Raw genomic sequence first — 25,696 nt, forward strand, 5'->3', positions numbered from 1 at the left:
AAGACAGTTGTGGTTTACACACTGTACAATTTGATCTTGAGTAAGACTTCCAGTCTTCTTAGAATGATATTTAATAACATGGAACACTTTGATATTCAGCTCTGAAACACTTTTGCCAAGAGTGCACAACTGTGATTACAGACTTTGCATCAAATTTTACACTTTAAAATGCAACTGAAGAGAAAAGACTGGATCATCCTGGGGAAGAAAATCAATACAGTATCCTTTTCCTAGAAAACAAAAAATGTAGGCATTCCTAGATATTTTTAGTGCTCTAATTTTTAAAATGATAGATGACTGATGTAGTAAAGTGGTCTTATTTTCTCTGCAGACTGCAATCTAGCAAAAAAGAGAATGAATTTCTAGGTTCTGAACTTGTACAGTTGTTTTAAATCCATTTTGAGTAGTGTACTGTAAACAAAGTTTTAAAAAATCACCCCACCAAAAGCCTAATCTGATGTATTCATATCCAGTTTGGTGTCATGAACCTCCTTATGCTACATTAGTCAGCAACTTCATCCAAAATTAAAGAGCCATGAATAATTTGTTTCATTCAGTACAAAACATAATTTGTTTAATTTTAGAGTCATGATTTTATTTCATCTTTGTTTTTCATGGTGGTTTCCACTGGAGGTTTATCCTTACCTAAAATGTCTTGAAGATCTGTTGACACATCATTTGAACAATTCTCAATGTCACATAAACCTCCCTCTACAACTCCTGGATTTTCACAATCTTGGTTTGGATTTTCATCATCTTTTTCGCTTTCTTTTTTGGAATGAGAAATGTTCTCCTTTTTGTCTGAAGGATCTTGAACTTTTTCTAATTTGGAATTCTGACTTTCAGCATCATTGTTCTTTTCACCATTGCTCTGCTTAGCTACTTCACAATTGATTTCTGATCCATTCTGGTCATTTACTTCACCATTTTTTGTAAGTTCTACCTTTTTTTCTTCAGCTGCTTTGCTACTTGAGCCACCAGTTGTAGATGTGTTTTTCAGATCTTTTTGTTTCTTATGTTTAGAAATGTAACTGTTGTGAACAGAGACTGGGGATGCTGACTTTTTACTTGTTTTGTTTCCTTCTGATTTCTGTTTTTTTGGTGGTCCCCAAATGAAATGCTCTGAAGGGGCATAATGCTGCTGGGCAAATCTCAGGAGCTTCCTCCTTTCTCTTCGGTCTCTAATAGTATAAACAAAATATTCTAAAGCACTTTGCTTAATATTAGGAATGGTGTCTTCCACGAGAGCTTCATGGAGAATAAACTTCACAAGAGGAGATTTGAAACTTTCATATCCAAGCTCCCCAAGGCTCTTCAGAATGCGAGTGATTCTTAAGAAGTTGTGTTGGGATCTGAAGGAAAGGATTAACTGTACTCAGATAAAAATAATGTAACGAAAAAGTTATAAAATTAATTTAGTTAAAACCAGAAAGAGAACATAATCTACTAGGTTATAAGACCAGAGCTGGCTTACCTTTGGATGACTTTGGATATGTTATTTAACCATTCTGTGCCTTATTTTCTTATTTGTAAAATGCAGATAATAATGCTTAATAATACCTTCGTTGCAGAAGTAGTGTGTGTAATAATTAATATCTGTGAAGAACTTGAATATCTTTGGATGAAAATAACTAAGAAACTAACTAATATGATTTATTTATTGTAGCAATATTTCATTGTCTTAAAACTTGCTAATTAGCTTTTAGAAGACTTGAATCATACAAAATGTGCAGTGAGTAAGATCTGGGGCTCCTGAGAAATTCTGTCTTATTTTGGGTTGAATCAAAGTCCAGCAAGGTCACAGAATTACAGAATCACTGGAAAGCAATCCCGGAAGGGAATTTTTAGGAGGTTATCTGGTCCAGCCCCCTGCTCAAGGCAGGATCATCCCTGACTAAACCATCCCAGTTAACTGTCTGCCTACCCTGCTCTTGTACAATTCCATGGATGCAGACTCCACTAGCCCTCTAGGTAAACTGTTTGAACGCTTAACTACCTACCCTCAGTCAGAAAGTTCTTCCTAATCTCCAGCCTAAAGTTTTTCTGCTGCAGTCCGAGACCACGGCTTCTAGTCTTGTCTCTTATAGCCAAACAGAATAGTCCCATCTCCATCCATTCAGGTCAATGGAATGACTCAGCTGATTACTATATCAATGAACTATTTGGTGATTTAAAAAAAAAACCCAAATATTATTTACCCCATTTGCTCATAAGCAATCCTACTTTTAAGAAATCAGGGTGTGATCGTAATGAAAGGAGAAAATATTGCAAGCAAACATACTTCAATTTTAAGGTCAGAAGAGTTAGAAAATTACTAAGATATAAATAAATAAATACAATGTTTGGATATGGTGTGGGCCAAATGCAATGCAGACTTCCTAGATAATCCCTACAAAGGCAATATGCATATTGCAAAAGTTGTAGCAAGGTTTGGTCCAGTACATGTTCAAGCTATTCACTTAAATGTTATAGCTACATGCATTAAATAGCAAAATGTTTAATTTGGGGGGGAGGAAACTTAACTCAGCTCCACTAAAAGCACGGTTCATTTATTCCTTCTTGAAAAAGACAAACAAATGCTTAGATAATCGAGTGTTTCTTAACAGTGCAGAAGTGTCACTTTAGAAATAGCAGAGAAGTTTGTACAATAGCCTGTTATACAACTTAATTTGGAATTGTGCTCTTATTCACTTCAAAGTTCTATTTTCAAGAAATTCATTGCTTTTGGTTAGACTGACAGCAGGTGAGCAGCATAATCACAAGAATATGTAGGAGAGATGCTCACATACAGACACAAAACAATCACTGACTGTTTCTTTTTGTCTCTCTCCCTTTCCTGGCATTCTTTGGAAAATATATCTGGTCTTTCTCTGGAAAATAAAGGATGAAAATTCTATGCCAATTCTAAAGTATGTAGGGCATGCCATTACTTACTCATTCAAATGCTGAAATCTTTCTTGCCAGTTAGCAGCTCGTGCTACATTTCCAGTTTTATCAATTAGTTTTATTCCAAAAAACTCCAGCATCATTTTGTAAGCTAACAGGAATCTTCTAATTGCTTCTTTAGTTTTCTTGAATTCCTAACAAACAAACAAAATTAATCTAAAATCCAAAACAGTCCTAAAATAAGTACTCTGCATTGTACACAACAACAAGCATCAATACTAACCCAACAGTTTACATTAAGCAAAGTTTTCATTACCTCAATTTCGTATGTAGTTAATTCTTTAGCATAGAAGTTCAAACCTTGTTCTCTCAGTGGGAAAAGCCTGTTGGGAAAAAAAGTTTGTTATAGTTTACTGTGGAAGAAACACTTAACCAAATCAAAGGTTTAAAACAGAAATAGCCAATAAGTAACCAACCACTGTATATAAGTGTGGTTATGTTCCAGTTTTTCATAGTCTCCTTTCCATTTATTTAGGACTTCTTCAATATAGACGCCTGTATAAATAAATCGGGACACTATTAGGTCGCCATCCAAAACAACTTTCAAGTATATCAAGAAAGCACATGTGACCTGAATATAAAACTAAAATATATAATTTGGTCCCATATCACACCCGATACTCAAGACAAGCCCTTAAATTGAAAAACACCCATTAGCACAGACCACAAATAGAGACTAATTAATATAGATCAGATCTTCAATTGGTGCAAACTAACATAGCTCCATTGATTTCCACTTAAATGAGTGGAGCTACACTGATTTATACCAGCTGAAAATATGGTGCTGTAACCTGTGTAAGGTACATTGATCATCATGTATTCAATGGTGCAGGTTTCTTATTGCATCTATCTTGACAAGCTACTTAGATATGATATTCAGAGGGAGATATCTAATCATTACTTTAACACATGATCCTATCACAGATGTTCAAACCTTGTTTTCTCAGTGGGAAAAGCCTGTTAGAAAAATAAAAGCTTGTTACAGTTTACAATGGAAGAAATGTTAACATATGATCCTTGTTAAGTAACATGTGTTCTTGATACAGGAAGAAAGTAATCCATTCAAGCATCTCCCCAAATGCTAAAAACCATTAGGACCCAGGAACCTGTTTCACTTAGTTGTGGGTGAAAATTCTGATGCCTCTAGTATTGGCTAAAGATTGAGTTTTTCTAGTCAGACAGGAACAAACTACTATGATCTGAGAAACTCAACTTGTATTAGTCTCAAAAGATTATTTGGCCTTCTAGCAACCGCTCCATCCAACACGAGAGGGACAAACCAAACACACACACACAAAAATTAATTATTTCTACCACAGCAACACTTAGGAGCCAAAGTCACATGCGAGGACGAAAAGATGTTCTTTATCCCCAGCACAGAATAATCTAATTTTAGGAGTACAATTTTCAGAGGTGCCAATGCTAGATCCTCTCTGATTTAAAACTATAATAGTTCAGCAAGCCCTCAAAGTTCAAAGTTCATCAGTCGAACTAATCAAAATAATGAAATTGGCCTAAAAATCATGATTTTTAGGCCAATCTTATAGGTTTGCTCTCTTGAATTTTGAACTTCCCTTGCTAGAATTGTAAAATTCCTAGTTTTTCCATAGCTTCAAAAGAAACCGTTTCCCTCACAAGAAATGCCTTCCTTTTCCAGAACTTCTGTCTCTACCCCCTGCCCATCTCCAGTGAGTGAATGACAGTGTTAACTTGCCCAAATGTAATGAGTCCAATCATTCTGGTGCCTGGTTGTAGGAGTTCTTGCAAACTGGCTGATAGTGCACAGCCTCTACCTTCTCTTCTACTATAAAATTCTAATTAGTTCATTCTGTGCTTCGTTATCCCAACATTTGCCCATTCACCATCCCAGTTGTCACTGATGCCTCCCCTCCCTCTTACTGCTCACATCAACTTTGTTCCCCTGGTCCTGCTAATCTGCTCCTCCTGCAGCTCCAGAAGTTCTTCATAACTCTTTCTTGAACATCATGAAGATGCAGTGCCACAGTATCCCTGTCTCCAGTTTGCCAGGCCTAGCAGGGTGGGAGAATTTCCAATCTTTACTCTCCCACCCTTCTCAAGTCTGGCAACATGGGTATAGATAGAGGAGGAGCAGGGGGTAGATTGTCCCATTATCCCCAAGAAGGAAAAGAAGGTCTGCTACTTCCCAGGGGCCGGCATCTGGGACATAGCAGAGAGAATCCCAAAGATTATCCGGCCCTCTGACCACTACCCTATGCTCCTTATCCATGTCGGCACAAATTACACAGCTCAGAGCAATCTGAGACGGGTCATGAGGGACTACGGGGCTCTGGGAGCGGGGCTTAGGGGCACAGGTAGTCTTTTCCTTGCTCCTCCCGGTTGTGGGTCACGGGTTGAGGAGGGTCGAGGCAGTCAACCAAAGACTGCGGCGCTGGTGTCATCGTGAAGGCTTCAGCTTCCATGCTAGCAGTCTGTTCTTTGGTGAAAGAGGTGGTGGTCTGCTGGGGAGAGATGGCCTCCACCTCACTCCACTGGGGAGGTGGCTCTTCTCAGCCAGACTGGTTGACCTGCCTGATCAGGCTTTAAACTAAGCCTGCCGGGTGTTGGGGGGATTACCACCACTGCAAGCCCACTGGGCAACCTTTCTAAATCCAGCAGGCTAAGGCACTTAAGAGAACCCACCCCTACACTAGCCCCAGATCAATTTGTGGGGAAGGCAGGAGCCCCTAATGGGACACTTGCCTGCCTGTACACCAATACCAGGAGCTTGGGAAATAAACAGAAGGAGGTCCTCCTACTAAACAAAAATGATTATGACCTCATAGGGATAACGGAGACCTGGTGGGACTCCACCTATGACTGGGCCACAGGTATAGATGGCAATACCCTGTACAGGCACAATCATGTAGACAAAAGGGGTGGGGGTGTAGCTCTCTATGTCAAGGACAGCTACACGTCCCTGCAATTTGACTTTGGCACCCAGGAAGGATTACTAGAGTCCCTCTGGGTTAAAATACATGGGGAACGTGGCACAGGAGACATGGTAGGAGTCTACTACAGACCTCCTAACCAGAAACAAGAGGTAGACCAGGAATTTGCCAGGGAACTGGCTGAGGCTGCATGTTCCTGGTGCATGGTTGTCATGGGAGACTTTAACTACCCGAACATCTCATGAGAAGAGCACTCGGCCAAATCTGATCAGTCGCAAAGCTTTCTCACATGCATGGAAGAGCTCTACCTGACTCAAGAAGTCTATGGGCTGACAAGAGGTAAAGTGTTGCTGGACCTGGTACTGGACAAAGGGGATGATCTAGTCAGCAACCTAAGAATCAGTGGAAAGCTGGGTGATAGTGACCACGAGCTGATCACCTTTACTATCCATCGCAAAGCTGGCTCAGCAATCCAGAAGTCCTCGACTTCAGGAAAGCTGACTTTGACAAGCTCAGGAAGCTCACTGCCAAGGCCCTAAGGGACCATGACTCGACAGGAAGAGGAGTCCAAGAGGAGCAATTGCTCCTCAAGGGAGCGATCCTGCCAGTACAAGGGATGGCCATCCCATCTCAGAGGAAGGGTAGCAAAAGGGCATAGCAGCCCCCTTGGCTCAGCAGGGAACTTGAGGACCTTCTACACCTCAAGAGAGAGACTTATAAAGGATGGAAGACTGGTATTACCACCAAGGAGGAGTACTCAGCACTGGTCCATACCTGCAGGGAGCAAATCAGGAATGCCAAGGCTGCAACTAAGCTCCATCTGGCTTCACATATCAAGGATAGCAAAAAGTCCTTTTTCAGATATGTAGGGAGTCGGAAAAAAAGCAGGGGTAACATTGGACCCCTGCTGAACCAAGTGGGACAGCTGATAACCAACACTCAGGAAAAGTCCAACCTGCTTAATGGGAACTTCGGATTGGTCTTTCATCAATCCAAGGGGACTGTCGTGCCTAGCAAGACACGGGACGGCCACGGTGAGGGCATGTTTATACCCAGCATCGGCGCTGATGTAGTAAAGGATCACCTTGAGAGGCTGAACACCTTCAAGTCAGCTAGTCCTGACAGATTACACCCTAGAGTACTCAAGGAACTGGCAGGTGTCATAGCCCAACCATTGGCAAAAATATTTGAAAACTTGTGGTACTCAGCTGAAGTACCCGAGGACTGGAAGAAGACCAACGAGGTACCCATCTTCAAGAAAGGGCGGAAAGTAGATCCTGGGAATTACAGGCCAATCAGCTTGACCTCAATCTTTGGTAAGATTCTGGAGAAAATTATCAAGGAGACCCTTCTGGATAAGCTGGCTGAGGACAGCATCCTGAGGGATAGCCAGCACAAGTCTGTCTCTGGTAGATCTTGCCTGACCAATCTCATCTCCTTCTATGACCAGGTGATATATTGCCTGGACAAGGGAGAAGAGATTGATGTCATATATCTGGACTTAAAAAAAACAAACCTTTGATCTGGTGTCCCACGACCTCCTCATGGAAAAAATGACCAACTGTGGCCTCAGCTACACCACAGTCCAATGGCTGGGAAATTGGCTCCAAGGTTGGACCCAGAGAGTAGTGGTCAATGGTAGTGAATCATTATGGCGTGCTGTGACCAGTGGTGTCTGCCAAGGCTCTGTCCTTGGACTGGTTCTCTTTAACATCTTTATCGACAATGTGGACAATGGTGTCAGAAGCGTGCTGGCTAAGTTCACCAATGACACTAAACTTTGGGGCATAGCGTCCACACCTGCAGACAGACTAGTGATCTAGGCTGACTTGGATAAACTTAGTAAGTGGGCAGTTACAAACCTGATGATGTTGAATGCCAATAAATGTAAGGTATTACACCTTGGGGAAAACCCCCCCCACAGCATAATTATAGGCTCAGTAGTGCTACGCTGGTTAGCACCACTGCTGAAAGAGACTGGGGGTCATGACTGACCACAAGATGAACATGAGCCACCAATGCGATGTTGCAGCTAGTAAAGCAAACAAAACTCTGGCTTGCATCCATAGATGCTTCTCAAGTAAATCTCAGGATGTCATCCTCCTGCTGTCCTCGGCCTTGATGAGGCCGCAGCTGGAGTACTGCATCCAATTCTGGGCTCTGCAATTCAAGAAGGATGTCAAGAAGCTTGAGAGAGTCCAGAGGAGAGCCACATGCATGATCAGAGGGCAAGAGAATAGGTCTTATGAAGAGAGGCTGAGAGCCATGGAACTCTTCAGTCTGGAAAAGCACAGGCTCAGGGGGGACCTGGTGGCTGCTTATAAGTACATAAGGGGTACACATCAGGATCTGGGAGAACATCTGTTCACCAGAGCGCCCCAGGGAAAAACAAGGACCAATGGTTATAAACTCCTACAAGATCGTTTTAGGCTGGACAGAAGAAAACATTTCTTTACAGTCCGATCCCCCAAGACCTGGAATAGACTCCCTCCAGAAGTGGTGCAGACACCTACTCTGGACTCATTCAAGAAACGTTTGGATGTTTATCTTGCTGGGATCCTTTGACCCTAGCTGACTCCTAACCTTGGGGGAGGGGGCTGGACTTGATGATCTTCGAGGTCCCTTCCAGCCCTAACGTCTATGAAATCTAAATCTAAAAGGAAGTAGAAACATGCTGGGGTCTTCCTGCTCATTTCTCCTCCCATTTAATCTATTTTGCTTTCTTTCTCCTCTCAGCTGGTGAAGGCAGGAGAAAAAGCTCAGCATGTGTCCAGCAACTGCTTTGCTCTTCATAAGGGAGGGGCAGTAGGAAAAGCTGTGGTAAGACAGAGTTGTCCATTGGCCAGGGTTTGACGTCACTAGGAGCTCCACCCTTGGCCAAAATCCATTATTCACAGTGATTAAGAACATAAGAACTGCCATTGACTGGGTCAGACCATAGGTCCATCTTGCCCAGTATCCTGTATCACACAGAGGCAGAGAGTAGATGCTGAAAGGAAGGGTAAACAGGTTTTGACCAGGTTTTTTCCTGTTGTTCCTCTCCCACTTGCAGCCTTCAGAATTAACAATGCTATTAATATATTCTATAGAAGTAAACACATATAAATGATTCTGAAAACCATACTTAAAGTCTGTAGGTTTTCCAGTTAAACTATGGCTACTTCAGAGCCAATGTTGTAGTAAGAAGCAACAAAGCAGGGAGCCCCTTTCTGACAATACTCCTGGCACCTGGCCCCTAGAGTATGCTGGTTCTTTATGGATACCATACGGAGTCATGTTTGGGTAAGATGGCCACTCCTTCCTGTGCTTTACAATGACCTCTCGCTAGTCAAAGCTCAAAAGCAGATTTCTATCCCCGATGTTCTTGATTTATTGGCCACCTTTGACAATGCTAACCATGTTATTCTCAAAAATATGCCTTTCTTTCACTTCCATGGCTCTGTCTTCTTCTAGTTCTTTTTTGAACTCTCTAATTACTCCTTCAAGCTTTTTTAGTGATGCTCCTCAACCACCCTCAGCTTTCTGACAGTCACACAAGGCTTCATCTTTGGTCTCCATTTGTTTTTAGTCTATGCCCAATTTCTGAGTAAATTAATCTGAAAACAGAAATTCAACTACCTTTCCTATGCTGATGATTCCCAGATATGCCTCTCTACTCCAGATATGTCACCTTCTGCCCAAACTCTGTTTCCAATATTTCCTTGTGAATAACCAGCTTTGTCAATCATAACTAGAGTAAAGGTTTTACACCTCTACAGATCTGTCCCAATATCCCTTTTCTTGATCACTACTGACAATGCCATCACTATCTCAGCTGTTACTTTACCCTACAAATTGGGTGTCATCTTCAGCTTAGACTACTGATCAAGAACGTAAAGGTGGAAGGCAACTTGGGGAACAGTGATCATGAAATGATAGAGTTCAAGATCTAAGAAAAGGAAGGAATTTTAGAAAAGCAGACATTAACATATTCAGTTAACGGCTAGGCAGGATTCAATGGGATGAAAGCCTGAAGGGAAAAGGAATCTAGGAAAACTGAATTGTACTTTAAAGAAACCATATTAAGTATGCAAGAGAGCATTCTTCCTTCCTGAAGTGAGGAAGAATAGGAAGTACAGCAAAGTGTAACAAGAGACCATCATAGCTAACTAGACTTGATCTTCAATGACTTGAAACTCAAAAAGGAATCTCTCAAAAAGTGGGAGCTTGGCCAGGTTACTAGGTATAAGTAGAAGACTCTTGCAGAAGCATGCAGGGAGAAAAATTGGGAAGGCAAAGGCACACAGACAGGAACATAACAGCCATCAAAAAAGCATTCAACAAATAAGTTAGAAGAATAATACCCGATAAAGTGTAGCTCCCTTAGTGAATGGAGAGGACAATCTAGCAACGGAGGATGTAGAGAAGGTTGAACTAGTTAATGCCTTTTTTTACATCAGACTTCATGAATAAGGTCAGCTATCAGATGATGCATGACTCTGGCAGCACAGATGAGGAAGAAGATAATCAGCTTAGAGTAGGGAAAGAACAGTCGGAGATTACTTAGAGAAGCTGGATGCTTTTAAATCAGCAGGGCTGGATGAGTTACATCGTAGAGTACTCAAGGATCTAGCCGAGGCAACTCCAAAACTACTGGCTATCCTCTTTGAAGACCTCACCTCTATCCTTGCGAAAACTCTGGAAAAAATCATTAAGGATCCCTAAGCTGTTCTTTTGCCACTGTTGCCTACTTACCTGCTCCCCAGACTGTCTGGAATCTGACCTTGCCTGTGAAGACCAAGGCATTGAATTCTTCAGCCTTGAGAAATCATGGAAGTCAGACAAAGTCCTAGAAAAACAGCACTTCCTTCCTCACACTGCAGGGCTGGGGAGCAGCAGGTTGGGAGTGAGGGCACTGGCAAGGCCAGGGGGCTGTGGCTTGGGAGTGAGGGGCAACAGCATGGGCAGGGGTAGGGCACTGGCCTATCAGGGCTGCTCAGCACCACAAAGAAGCAGGGGGGGACAGCCACAGCTGGACCTGTGTCTAGTGATCGAAGGGAGCAGGGAGAGCTCAGATTTTTCCATAAGAAAAACAAAATCAAACACCAAAATATATGGGTACAGGTTTCCCTTGATTTATACAGGTTCTATATATGCAAATTTGCTCTTATGTGATGACCCTTTTTATACCCCAAATTCGTTATATACAAGGTAAATTCACTCTTATGTGATCAGCTCTGGGGCTCCTCTTATGGAGGCCATGGCATGGAGAAGTAAGTCTGTAGGGGAAGGGGCAGGCAGAGGGGCATGGCATGGCCTGTTGGCTGCTCCCAGGGCTGGCAGCAGCCTGCTTTCATCCCACTGCAGCCTGGGGCCAGCGGTGGCACCAGGCTCTTCCTGGTGCTCGGGGCGGGTGGCAGCCTGCAGCAGGATGAGAGCAGGCTAGAGCCAGTGGCTGCTGTAGACTGGGGCTGGTGGCAGCACTAGGCTCTTCCCAGCGCTCAGCGGCAGTGCTGGGAGGGCAGGTTGGGGGAGAGTGGGTGGCTATGGTAAATTTTGGGGTGGCAGCAGCCCCTCTCTCATCACCATGGTCCTCGCCAAGCGCTGGGAAGAGCCTGCAGAGGCTGCCGGCCCCAGCCTGTGGTGGGACAAGAGCAGGCTAACACCTGCCTTGAGCACCTGGAAGAACTCGGTGCCGCCCCTGCTGCAGCCAACACTGTCTGCTTGCAGCCGCTGGGCTGCACCGCATCCCTCTCCCCGCCCCTTCCCTAGCCCCAGCCTTGCTCCCGAACGTATCCCTATTTGTTACTTTATAAACTGGGTTTCCTTTATGCAAATTCAATTTATGTGCAGTTTTGAGAGAACACTTCTACCGCATACATCGAGGGAAACCTGTATTTAGAATGTATTTTATTGTAATCCTGAGGCTTCCAAACTGCTTTAAAATTGCAAATATATCAATTAAACATTGTGTTCACCTAACACCTATATATATATATATATATATATATATATATATATATATATATATATATATATATATAGTGGCATTTCATTTTAATTGTAGAAAAATGTGGATTTGGGGGGTTTTAATCAGAGAATTTTGGATTTTTATCAGAGAAAACCAGGATCCCTAGTGATCAGGAACTATCAACATGGATGTGTCAAGAGCAAGTTATTCTCAATCAACTTGATTTCATTTTACAATGAAGTCATTGGTTTTGTGGCTAGGGGGTGAACAATGGAAGTGGTGCACCTCAACTGTAGCAAGGCTTTTGACACCATCTCCCATTATATTCTCATTAAGAAGCTAAATGAAATACAGTGTAGATAAAACTACCAGAAAGAATATTCGAAAACCAAAAACATGCTGGATGTGTGTTTTGTTAAAAGCTACATTCCACAATAAAATCACTCTAAAACAGTGGTCTCCAACCTTTTTAAGTAGGAGATCACCTTTGGCATTTAAAAGCAACCCAACATCTACTGTGCACCATCCTCTTCCCCCTCCCCCCATCCAGCAGGTAAGTCTGTGGGGAGGGAAGTGGGGGGGGGGGCAGATTGAGGCAGGGGGATAAAAAATTATTTGGGGGCATGCCCCCCAGCAAGTAAGTCTGTAGGGGAAGGTGCAGGGGGAGGGGAAAGGGCTGTGGGGGGGGGGCAGGGCCTTGATATGCTCCTCCCCCCCCCCCGCCTTCAATGGCAGGGAGGGAGGTGGGCTGGAGCAGGGGTGGGCCCAGAACAGCTGGGGCGGGGGACAAAGTCGCAAGCAGCTCGTCTGGGGGCCGCAGGGAGCAGAGACCACACAGCCTGGCAGGGCACGGGGGGCATGTGCCCCTGGATCTGCACACCAGCTGGGCCGGCTGCCGCTGCAGGCTGTGGCTGAGGTGTGCCGGGCAGCACTGGAAACGGGGCTATGCGGTGGGCTGCAGCACCTGAAAATTTGCCATAGCTCTTGCTCCCAGTGCCATTGCCCAGCCCGAACACAGCACAAGGCAGAGCAGACCACTGCCTGAAGAGCACAGCACTGCCTTCCCTTTACCCCGCCCCTTCCCCCTCCAGGATCTGTAGGGGGAGGGGGGGCGGCTGGGGCTGGACACCAGAGCGGTGCTGTTAATGGTGGCAGTCTGCTCCATGCTGCGGTTGGGCCAGGCAGCACTGCCGGGAGAAGGGGCTATGGCAAATTTTCAGGGGCCTGCATACTCCTGCTACCAGTGTCACTCGGTGCACCCCAGTTCTAGCCTGCAACAGCAGCCAGCCCAGCCGGCATGCAGATCTGGGCGGCACATGCCCCCCATGCTCTGCTGGGCTGTGTGGCCCCTGGATGAGTCACTCATGCTTTTGTCTCCCACTCTGGCTGTGCAGGGCCTGCCCCTGTTCCAGCTCACCTTCCTCCTCCTTTCACTGCTGCTGCAGCCGCCAGTGCTGCCTGGCGCTTGGCTGGGGGGGGGGGGCACATGCCCCCACATCTGTGTGCAGCGGAGCCCACTGCCATTGCAGGCTGGGCTTTGCACCCTGAGCCCAGCTGCAGCTGGCCCAGGAGTGGCCCGACGCCACATGCATCCAGCTGCTGGGCTGAGCCTAGTCCCCTCTCTGCCCAGCGGTGGGACTCACGTGGTGTCAGGCCACTCCTGGGTGGGCTACAGGTGGGCTCAGAGTGCAAAGCCCAGCCCGCAACAGCAGCTGCCTCCTCTGCGCACAGATGGGGTGGGCATGTGTCCCCCAGGGCCTCTGCTAGGCTACACAGTGGCGGGAGCCCCCCATGCTCCTGGATGAGACACCCAGGCTTGATCCTCCCACCACCCGCCTGGCTGGCTGGGGACCCACTTAACGTACCCCTGCTCCTGCCTCTGTGGCACTGTCCTTGAACGCTGAGGCCTTGATCTGGCCTCCGCCCCTTCCCTCCCCTATGGACTGGTCTGCTAGGCTGGGGGTGAGGCGCATGCATGCACGCTCAGCCCCCCACCCGAGCCTTAGATCAACTCCAAGAGGCTCCAAGATCTGCTGGTCGATCGAGATCCAACGGTTGGTGACCACTGCTCTAAAATCATCCAAATAAACCACTATATATTTTCTGAATGAATGTGTGCTTTTGTTTTTCTTATGTACTACAGCATTTTATTAACAAGCTATGTGTTCTGACCCTCTTTGAAGTGATAAATGCATAACTGGCTGGATCATTGTGCTCAGAAAGTTGCCATCAAAGGCTCTGTGGCTAAAGGAGAGGTAGTTAACCATGTTAGTCTGACATCAGACAGAAGGCAGGATAGGATGTGCTTTAGGGGTGGGGGAGGTGGTGCTTCACTTAGAATGGCTCCAAGAGCCCCTCTAATTAAAGCACCTCACTGTCTCGTGTATCAGTGTCCCTGTGCTTAAAAATGGCAGTGGGGGTGCTTGAAATAAAAGTTGTTCCCTGTTTTTAAGTGCAGGAACACTGATACGTGAGATGAAGGAGGCTGCTGGCGCATGGTAATTACCATGCTTCAGCAGACTCAATTAATCGAGTCTGCTCTGATGCACTGTAATTACAGCACCTTGGCGCAGACTTTGCACTAATGTACAGGCACCCTTAGAAACTAACTCACTCAGAAATGCATAAACATTTGAAGTAGGCAACCCCCTGCTTTGTCAGATACACCTGATGATGCAGATGGTTAGCACATGATAAAGTAGGTTGTTGCCTATGAAAGCTTACCCATTTCTGGACAAAGTAGTCTCTAGGCCCCTGCCAGAAGTCACAGTTAATGTGTGAACTGTGCAATAAAATACATCATACATTCAACCAATTTACCATGTAACAAAATTGGCAAACCACCTACAAAGATGTTTCACATTTAATATGGGCAGTGTGGTACTTTAGGGCCCTGGCGGATGTTAATTCAGTCACTTGTTTATTTAATGTGAAACATTTTGTGGCTGGCTTGCATCTCACTTTAATCTGAATATGAAGGTCACTGATCCCCAGCTGTCCATGCTCTAGCATGGATGCAGCCAGAAGCACATGTATCATTGACAGATCCACAATAGGTAGGTAGGTTTAATGTAGGAGGAGACTGATTCTCATCCCAAGTGCTTTGTAAGCAACCCAACACCCTATCAACCTGGGTACGAGCTCCCCTGCAATTTATGAACTAAACTAAACAGAATTCATTCTGGAGCCAGATAATTTAATGCCACACTATCAGATTGGTTTAAAGGACAGTCCAATATGTGAGTGTGGTGATACATCACAGACTACTGACCATCTCTTCACACGCACAGCACACCTGCACATCCAGGATGAGGACCTGGCAAGAGTCACCAATAAAGCAGTTGCGTGGCTCTATCACATGAATTATGTGTTGAAGAGGAAATGAAGAATATGAGAGAAGATGATCCACAGTGCAGGCAGCCACATAGAAGCTCCCTGATCCCCAGCTGCCCATGCCATGGTATGCATTTAGTCAACTCCAGTCCAAATTCCAGGCTCCCTGCATGCAGGCAGTCACTCATTTGGGATTGGATTAATTTTATACCCAATCCTCCCAAAAATCACATATCCTGCCATGAATGTCTGTTTTTGAGACTCAGGATATCATCTGTCAGATCCCAGTAGCACAACTAAATCATGTTTGCCACTGCCTACAGTGCCATCCAGCCCTTTAATTAAAATATTAAATAGTACCCAATATTAATGATTTGGAGGATGAGATGGAATATACAGTAAGCAAATTACCTACACCAGAGTGGGGGTTGTTCCAGGCAATTTGGAGGACAGAATATTCAGAATAACCTTGATGACTTTGGCCCTTTTTTCTGTTTAATCAAATGAAATCCAATAAAGGCAAGAGGCACAAAGCACTGTACATAAGACAGAACAATCATATGCACATATATAGACTGGCTAGGCTGCAGTATTGCAGAGAAGGACCTAAGGGTTATAGTGAACCATAAGCTGAATTTGAGTCAACAGTGCACTCTTTTTGCAAAAAAGGCTAAAACTTCTGAGCTGTATTACAGGACTGTCACCTGCAAGTCAAATTAGTAATTTTCCTACTCTGTCAGCACTGGTGAGGCCTCACTTGGAGTATCATGTCTAGTTTGGGGCATGGCAGTTCAAGGAAGTTGTGGGCAAATTAAAAGAGTCCAACACAGAGCATCAAATATAATTAGAGGTCTACAAAATATGACTTACAGGGAAAGGTTAGTAGAACTGGGATTAGTATGGAGAAGAAAAAAGACTGAGAATGATTTTATGTCTTCATTTTATATGTCTCCATAAAGCTTCTAAAGGGTGATAATAAAGAGGATGATGACCATCTTCTCTGGTCACAGAAAACAGGACAAGAAATAATAGTTTTAAATTGCAACAAGGATAATTTAGCTTGAATTCTGGAAGAATTTTGTCACTGTGCGAATGGTTAAGCACCTGAACGGACTACTTAAGAGTTTGCGGAACCCCTAATCTTGGTAGATTTAAGACCAAGTTAAACAAAGATTTGCTTCCATTGGTTTAGACAGGGTTGCTTCTGCCTTGAACAAGGGACTGGACTAGATGATTTCTTGTGGTCCCTTCCAGCCCTATTTTTCTATGATTTTGTACTTCATCATAGCCAAGCTATGTCTCAGTCTTACCAGTTCTATTTGTATAAGAAAATCTTTCCTATCCATGCACTAAATTAAAAGTCCTATCCAGGTTTTGGTTATCTTGTATCTCAATTCGTTGAAACATCCCCACACTTCAAGAAGGATGCGGATAACCTGGAGAGGGTACAGCGAAGGGCAACTCGTATGGTCAAGGGCCTGCAGACCAAGCCCTACGAGGAGAGACTAGTGAAACTGGACCTTTTCAGCCTCCGCAAGAGAAGGTTGAGAGGCGACCTTGTGGCTGCCTATAAGTTCATCACAGGGGCACAGAAGGGAATTGGTGAGGATTTATTCACCAAGGCGCCCCCGGGGGTTACAAGAAACAATGGCCACAAGCTAGCAGAGAGCAGATTTAGACTGGACATTAGGAAGAACTTCTTCACAGTTCGAGTGGCCAAGGTCTGGAACGGGCTCCCAAGGGAGGTGGTGCTCTCCCCTACCCTGGGGGTCTTCAAGAGGAGGTTAGACGAGTATCTAGCTGGGGTCATTTAGACCCAGCGCTCTTTCCTGCTTATGCAGGGGGTCGGACTTGATGATCTATTGAGGTCCCTTCCGACCCTAACATCTATGAATCTATGAATCCTTTTTCTCTGACTCTGACAAATACAATCCTACCTTGCCAGAATGCTGCAGCAAGGACCATTTTCCATGCCACCACTTCCTTTGAATCACCATATTTGTTCCCCTTTCCCATCTCATTAAAAATAAGCTATTATGTCTTGACTTTCAAAATTCTCCTGGGCCTCTCCTCCATTATTTTATCTCATTTACTGTCAGAAGACTTGACTCCTGCCTCTTACTGACCCATAATGAGAGTCTCCATCTCCCACTTGTTAAATTTTCATACACATGCCTCCATTCTCTCTCACGTGTAGCTTCTAATGCTGCAAACATTCAATTCTTGTTTTTCATTTTCTTTCAAAACTCCTAAAATCTCTTTTTCGCTGTGATGGTGTATGAACTGCAGAAAACTTGCCCCTAGTATCATAAATACCCATTCAGTTTTACCTCATTATTATTCTTATACTTCTGTTATCGTTTATGCTGTTATAGATTACTCACCATCAGGTTTAAAGGGAATTTTATTCTTATAAAAACGGAGATTACACAAGTCATTTTGATACCGAAGATCCTTAAAGTTCTGCTGAAAAGGAAAAAATAAAAGCATTATCAGTCTGCAATACAAGTATCAATGGTAGAAAGATATTGGCATTCAGCTCTTTTCATAATTTGGTAACAACAAATGCAGGCTTTTAAGAAAATATTGAACGTCTGGGAATTGCACACATGCTTAAAGGTAAGTACATGCATAAGTGTTTGAATGATGTAGGAGATGAAAAACTGTTTGGGGTAAGGATTCTCCTAACAGCACCAGGACCCTGATTTCAGTTGAAGCCTCAAGGTGCTTCTGTAACACAATAACTGACATGCCAGCACCTCCTTGGCAATTTCCACAGATTTACTAATGGACAACAAGATGTGTCATGGCTCTTCCTCTATTGGCAGTCTAATGTGTCCCCCAATTCCTAGAGTTTGCAGGAAGAAGCTGTCCTGGTTTGGCAGGAAACAGTGTGACATTGGTTCCATACTTTCCTTTTTTGGCATTTTCAGCCATTCCATCAGTTTCTGCTTTTTCATTTCTGATATTTATTAGGGTATGATATGGCTTAGGGATTTTGTTTGGATGTTGTTGTACTTTATTAAAACAGGGTTTTAAACCAAAAAAAAATCTTCTTACTGGATACTGGTGTCGATACTTGTACAAATCTCTTGCTGCATAGAAGCTTCTCTTTGGCTTAGTTGTCAGTTCGGTTGCATCCTCACTCTGAAACATTTAAAGAGTAGATAATGTCTGCATACAAACAAACTGAATCTTGGTTTGTGTGACTATGATGCTCTAAACTTTAATAAAATTTTGCAAATTGTCTTCAATTAAAAAATACAGAACTATAGAAAACAGTATATATTTTAAATAAGTAGCAGGAAGGCTATTTTAGTACAACATAGTTAACTTTAACATATAGCAAACAGCCTATCATACATTGTAGACCAGAGGTGGGCAAAATGCAGCCCGCGGGCTGGATGTGGCCCACCAGGACATTCTATCCGGCCCACAGGGCCCCTAAAAAATTTAGAAAATTAATATTAATCTGCCCCTGGGTGTCTGTCATGGGACCCTCAATGGCTTGCCAAAACTCAGTAAGCGTCCCTCCGCCCAAAATAATTGCCCGGCCCTGTGGTAGACCTTTTTATAAGTTTCATACTTTCTTCAATTTAGACCAAGAGTCCATAAATTTGGGGAGCAGGAAACAGCATCAATTAATGCCATCAGCACTCCCCCATTGACAAACTTCCAATCTCCGTGGGCCAGATGACATGGCCTCGCATGCATGATCCCACCAGCTCACAGTGCTAGGGTGGGAACTGGAGCTGCAGCAGCAGGTCCAATCCACCACTCACAGTGCTGGGAGCAGGGTGGTGGGGCCTGATCCAGTTCACATGGGGCTGTGGCAGCAGGTCTGATCCACTACATGCAGGCCCAGGCCCAGGGCTGGGGCCTAGGCCAGGGCCAAGGTCAGAGAAGTGGGCCTGATCTCATGTGCATGGGGCCAGGCGTAACGTGGCAAGGCCCAATCAGGCTTGTGCAGGGCCAGCGCCCAGATGGCAGGGTCTGATCTGGTGTGGATGAGGCTTGGGAAGTATGACCCAATCCAGTCTATGTGGGGCTGAGACCAGGGCTGAGGCTGGTGCAGCAGCCCTGATCTGATGCATGCAGAGTCAGGACTAGAGCTGAGGACAGAGCAGTGGGGCTCGATTAGTCATGTATAGGGCTGGGGCTGGAATGGCAGGGCCTAATCCAACACACAAAAGGGGCTGGGGCAGCAGGTCTGATCCAGCGCACACAGTAAGTGCTGGAGCCAGGATAATGCATCCAATTCACCGAGTACAGGGATGGGGCTGGAGCTGGGGCTGGGCTCAAGTGGTGGGCCTAATCTGGCATGGGGCTGGGACCATGATATATGCAGGCCCAGAGCCTGATCCAGATCGCGCCAGATCAAGCTGCAGCCTCATACATGCTGGATAGGGTTCATAAGCACAGCCTGCAGGCTCATCTTGTACCACTCATTCAGCCCACAAAACCAAAAAGTTGGGCAGCACTGATCTGGGAAATACACATTAAGATAAAAGAAGTGGCTAACATGAAGCAAAAACACTCCTTGTTTTTAGTGGCATCAGATTATTAAGAAATCTGTCGTGCATTGTTATGGAAGCAGACTTTTGTCAATATTGCACTCTAAGGGAAAAAATAAATGATCACAGACAAGCCTATTTGCAGTACTGTGTACCTATTCAAACTATTTTATATAATTTAGGCAGCCAGTGTTCAGAATATAAATTTAAACTCCAATGAAAAGTGCCATTAAACCCCTACAGGAAAACTATTCTTGAGAGGAAAAAAAGCATTTATGGAAGCTTGTAACAGCCCCCCAACTGTTTTAGAAACTGTAGGCCTGAGTCTGAGCTCATCGAACTCAATGGAAATGCCCTCACCAAGTTCAATGGGCAGTAGAGCAAACCGCATACATGTTATAAAAAACACAAAACCGGGCAGGGATTTGATAATTTGTGGTAAAAATACAGCATAATCTATACACCCTGCTTTTGTAATTGCTTGTGCACTCCGCATGTTTTCACTCTCGCTTCCACACTTATCACTAAGACAAGTAAACTAACAATTGATTTACAAATAGAACTAAAATTCTGCAGACGGAGCCAGGAACGGATGCAATAAATAACTCCTTACAAGAGATAAGCGAAGAGGGACAGGGAAAAATGTTGATGCAAAGAAATTTTACCCTGACCAAAGGATGACCAGAGGGGCTTAAGAACTGCCCCTGGGAGGGGATTTAAGATGTAAATGAGACATGTATGTAAACCGTCATAGAACATGTAACTGCTAGACATACGATGCAAGACGTAATGCTAAGTCTGCCAATAATTGCACGACACGTTGAAATCTATTGTTTACGTTGGCTATATAAAGAAGCTTCAGACACAGTTTGAAGTCGACTCGGCTTTGAACATTGAGTTCCCTTGCTGACCTGTTTGCAAACAATAAACTCGAGTTGGACCCGGCTTGAGTGTGTATGACTCTCTCCTTGAGGTGTATTGGAAAAGCCTCCAGGGGCACGAAACTAGCCGTTTGTGCAACAATTCTATTATCCACTTGATTGTTCCTATAATCTTGTTTTTAGCTGCATTATAACCACAGATATTGGGTTATTTGGCTAGATGCAGACATAAACCTCTCCTATCAAAAGCAATGCATAAGCTAGAAATAAACATAATTCTGCACACTCATTAAAATACATTTGCAATAGCGCAGGGATGCCACCCTTTTGGCCCTGTGGCTGGATGAATGGGGTGGGGTGGGACTGCAGGCCAGATCCAATCTGTAGGCCTGATCCTGCACACACAGTGCTGGGGCATGATCCTGAATGTCATATCAGGGGTACGGCCCTGGCTTCACACTGGACCAGGCTTGCTGCCCCAGACACAGCTTTGATCTTCTGTGCACTGGATCGGGTAATGCTGCTGCCTAAGTCCCAGACCTGGCTCTGAGTGTGCTGGATCAGGCCCCACTGCCCAAGGCCCAGCCCTGTGTGCCCCAGATCAGGCCTGCCAACCCAGCTCCCCACACACTAGATTGAGCTTGATGCCTCAATTTCATCCGCAGGTCTGCATGCACTGCATTAGGTCCTACTGCCCAAGCCCCACACATGTCAGATCAGGCCTGCTGCTCCAGCCCTATCTCCCCACATGTCAGCATGATCCTGCACCTAGAGCTATATTACCTCGCTTGTGGGGTTTGGAAATGTTGTGGTGGGGGAGTAGTGCCAGGATTAACTGAGGCTGCTCCCTCCTCACCAAATTTTCAGACCCTTGGGGAGCCCCGGGGCAGATCTGGCCTGTGGGCCAAGAGTTGAGCACCCCTGCAATAATGCAAAATAAGACCTAATTTTGGAGTCCCAGAGGATTCTCATCTGCATCTCCCAAATCCTTATCATTTGTACACTGTTTACAGTTCAAGATTCTTTGCCTACTGGTGTCTATTTTTGTGCATCATTTTGTAAAATTGGCTCTAACTAAAGATAAAACATGCTTACTTGAAAAACAAATATTCTTTGATAATTAAGGAGTATTATCAAGTCTCAGGCACAAGCTAGATTCACCCCAATGCATTCACCCCAAGAAAAGGAGCCAGTTTTAAAATTCTAGTTTTTGTTTAAGTTTTTCAAAACAGCAGTTTCAGTGCCATATAAAAAGGAAATACTTTTCTTGGCTAAGACTGAGCCAGTTGGATCCTTGGATGAAATTCTGGCCCCATGGAAGATAACAGGAAAACAATCTTTGACTTCAACAGGGTCAAAATACCATCCCAGGTTCTTAAAAAGTAGAACTTGATCTAGAAACTCTTGATATCAGATCCAGGGGCAAACAGCAAGACTGTTTCACATGCTTATTCAATATTCACAACCTCAAGCCCTTAGACATCTGTTTAGAAACTATTTTCATTTTGGTGTTTCAAATTTTAAAATAAAATTAACTGCAGATGTCAGCAAACGGTTGGCACTGGCAGCCTCACTGTAATTGGGCCTCATTTTTCTCACTTGATAGCTTACAAATAGTTGCTACTATAATACATTTGAAGGAAAACAATAGACTCATACATTATATCAGAATGAAAGACTAGCTACCACAAGACACTTACAACTTGTTAAGAAATATATCGGTCTTCTTCAGACTAACCTCATAATTTTCATTGCCCTAGCTTCTTCTATGGTACACAGGTAATGATATGTGTCTAATGTTTGTGCGGCTGAACTGAGTAATCTTCAGTTTAAATGAGAGCTGTCTTTTTAAATTGTTTTAAATTTGGTTTCTATCCAGTTCTGACAAACTGGAAGCTCCTTGGCCCCTGCAGCTGCCCAGTGAAACTGACAATCATGTCAGCAATGAAGCTGACAAAAAATGTCAATTTTGCAGAGCTGCTGCCGAAAGTTCCAAGGGTCCCCAGCACAAGGCAAACCTGCCAGCAATCTAGGCCTTTAGAACCCTCCTTTGGAATGAGCGAAAGCTCACTCAGCCTGAGAGGTTTCGTATGAACTATCTTTGGTTCAACAAAGCAGAATTTAACTGATTAAATTTTATTCCACTGGAAATTTTGGCTGCTGACAGATGTGAAAAAATACCCCCCAATACACTTTACCGAAAGAAGCAGCGCATTAGTTCCACCCAGCTCCACAGTGCCTGTATAGATCGCATGTGCCGCTTTTGTCTAAGAGCTGATTCAATCAGCTCTTAAAGTGCCAAAAAGACCCCGCTGAAGAGCCCAATCTATACAGATATTAGGTGAGCTAGGTCAAACTAATGCAATACCTCTTCTGGGCATGTGCTAGGTTTGGTGCAGGGGCACACCAAGTATAAAGTGCCATTTTTGTGGAGTTTTTTTTTTTACGTCTGTAAGCTGCCTTTGTGGCCACCTCTAGTTTGCATTAATAGGCACCAATGAAGCTATATGAATTGCAACCAGTGAAGTGAGCCTTTAGGCTTTCATAGAGAAGTAGAACTGGAAGGAACCTTGAGAGGTCATCTAGTCCAACCCCAAAGTCATCACACTTGCCTTTTTTCTCTAAAATGTTCTTACCTTTACTTAGGCCATATCTGCTACATTGTGTCAGGAGTAATGCTGTAGGTCAAAGTCCAGGCAACTAACCCTGCTCAGGAGGTCTACAAATTACTGCAATTAAAATGTTGGCAGCTATTACTAAGCTTGCTAAAAAAAAACCTTCCAACTATTTAAGTTGGCCTAATAAAAGATATCAGATTCACCCAAAGAACCTTGTCTGACTACTACATAGGTGCATTTATCTATACTAGGTCTCCCGCTGTCACTACCAGAGACCTCAGGGATCAATTCAGTACAGTAGTCTCATCTCTCCTAATACACCAACAAGTCCCTTCTGCTGTACTTCTTTTTCAACCTTTCTAATAGCTGCACTCGTTCAGCAAATGCTGGGCCCAACATCTGGTACAAGGCACATCTAGGAGCCATGGATGCTGAATACTATGAACTCCCACTAAACTTACTCAGCACCTTGTAGGTTCAGTAGCACAGCACCTTGGCTAAACCAGCCAGTCTACAGTACTGCCCATCTATTTGGAAACAATTTGTCATCATCACTCAGGGTGTGTACAGAAGTGCTCCAGGCATGTTTTACAGCACTGTAGTATACAGCACTTTTTTATAGCACTATAAAGTTACAAGCTTTTAAACATGACAGTTGTAATAAGGCGGGGGGAGGGGGGGGGGTCTGAGCCTACCTGCACTTTCCAAGCTAGGAGGCAGGGGGTGTTCTGCAGCCTCCTAGGACCTCTCCATTGCTCTGAAACGTGCCCAGCATATAGAAGTTATTTAAAGCACTGTAAAATACAGAGCTACAAATGGAAGTGCTGCATTCATTTTTAAAGTGCTGTAAACCCATACACTTCTGTTAAGTCAAGGCAATAAAGTGCTGCAAATGGTGAAACGAGCAACTTCTGTACATGCCCACCACTCTTCCCTGGCACGCCTGGAAAAGCATCATAATTTTTTCCAGGGACAAAAGCAAGCAGTGGTGACGAGACAAGGGGCAATGGGACCTTGATAAACAGCCCCTGGAGATACCAGCAGCAACAACATAAGCATGACCCTCCTCATCTGCCCCATGTAAAGTACTTTATCGATGGGGGGGAGCGTGCAGGACGAGGGGCTCCCCTCACTGGCCTCTTCTTTCCTGAGGGTGGAACTTCGGCGACTTCTCCCCCCTCAGGAGAGGCAGGGACAGCAGGGGCAGCTGAAACCAAACGCCCTGCCCATGGCAGCGGGGCAGGGGGGCCGTGCCAGGCGCAGGCCGCTGGCTGCCCTCTGCGCCTGCCACCGGGCCCGTGTGTGCGCGTCGCTGCCCCGCGCCCAGCCTGCTCCTGCCCCCACCCCCGCACATCTCCCCGCCGCCCGGGGGTGTCCCAGCCGCCTCCCGCCAGGCCCTGCCGCCGGCGCATGTCACCGGGAAGACACCGAAGAGACCGCGCGCGGCCCCCCCCATCCCTGCCCGGCGTGGCTGGCGGGGCCGGCGGTACCTGCTCGGGGCTGGCGGCTTCCGCGTCCTCTCGCCCCCCCGCCTCCGCCGCCGCTGCCTCCGCTTCCTCCCCGCCGGGCCCGAGCTGCCCTTCCCCGCCGCCGCCCGGCCCCTGCAGCTCGCCGGCGGGGCCGGGCCCGGGGCCGCCAGGCTCCGAGTCCGTGTCCCAGGTGGAGTCGCAGTCCTCCACCGTGGTGGGCTCCTTGAAGCTGGCGCTGCTCAGCAGGCTGCCCATGGGGCCGGCCCCGCGGAGAGCTCGCGCCGCGCCGCGCTAGGGCTGCAGCCGCTGCCGGGGCCGCGGCGGGGGCATGGCGGGGCGCGGCGCGGCACGGCACGGCACGGCGGGGAGGGGAGGGGCGGGGAGGGGCGCGGCGCGGCGCGGCGCGGCGGCCCCGCTCCGTCAGTCCCCAGCCCCGAGCCCGGAATTTCCATAGGAAACACTGGAGCACGCCCATCCCCGCCCCCGGCCCCGGCGGGACCGGCCCCTCGGCGCCGGCACAGCCCCGGGCTCGGCCTCCCTCTCCACACACCTGCCGACAGAAACCACCGCAGGGCCGCTGGGGGCGGAGGTGTCGGGGCACCCCCTCTAATTCCTGCTCCGCCTGCACTTTCAAGCCAAGTGCTGGGTGAGGCAGCCCCTGCCTCCCTGTTCTCCATCGGAGCCCTGCTAATCTCTCTTCATTCCCTAGGACTTAACCACCCTCCTCCTTTTCAGTGCTCCTGATGCTCCACTAGCCTTTCTTGTGCAACTCGGTGTGGCTCAGCTGGGCCTGGTCAAGCCCTCTCTAGCTCACAGCCCTGCAGACCCGTTTTAGCTCTAGCTAAAAACCTTAGCTCAGACATGGTAATATTCACTTGGTTTCCCAGTTTAGCAATGGTCTGAGATCTCAGGTGGCCAGAGAAAATGCTATGAGGACATGCTGAAGACCTCAAGAAAACTGGTGCCGACATCGAGAGCTGTGAGGAGCTGACTGCGGACCAACTCCAGCAGTGCTGCAGCCTCAACCAAAAGGCAACCTGTTTCCAGATAGTTTCTTGACCTCGAAGCGGAGAAGA

The 25,696-nt window shown here is 45.7% G+C and overlaps 1 protein-coding gene across 2 annotated transcripts; it reads right to left on the minus strand.

The window, feature by feature from the left end:
* Window positions 1-53: 53 nt before the first annotated feature.
* Window positions 54-24,944, minus strand: OGFRL1 (opioid growth factor receptor like 1). Of its 2 annotated transcripts, none has more exons than XM_006277567.4 (7): window positions 24,642-24,944; window positions 18,199-18,285; window positions 17,523-17,601; window positions 3,363-3,441; window positions 3,203-3,269; window positions 2,935-3,080; window positions 54-1,352 (listed from the first exon to the last, which is right to left on the minus strand). In XM_006277567.4, exons 1-7 carry the CDS (start codon window positions 24,873-24,875, stop codon window positions 587-589), a joined length of 1,458 nt encoding a protein of 485 aa, XP_006277629.1. In that variant the 5' UTR covers window positions 24,876-24,944; the 3' UTR covers window positions 54-586. The 2 variants fall into 2 exon arrangements, with proteins under 2 accessions (XP_006277629.1, XP_019352193.1); XM_019496648.2 differs by having other exon boundaries at window positions 17,523-17,604.
* Window positions 24,945-25,696: the final 752 nt, after the last annotated feature.

Source organism: Alligator mississippiensis, chromosome 1 (genome assembly GCF_030867095.1).
Source record: "Alligator mississippiensis isolate rAllMis1 chromosome 1, rAllMis1, whole genome shotgun sequence".
NCBI classification, from domain to species: domain Eukaryota; kingdom Metazoa; phylum Chordata; order Crocodylia; family Alligatoridae; genus Alligator; species Alligator mississippiensis.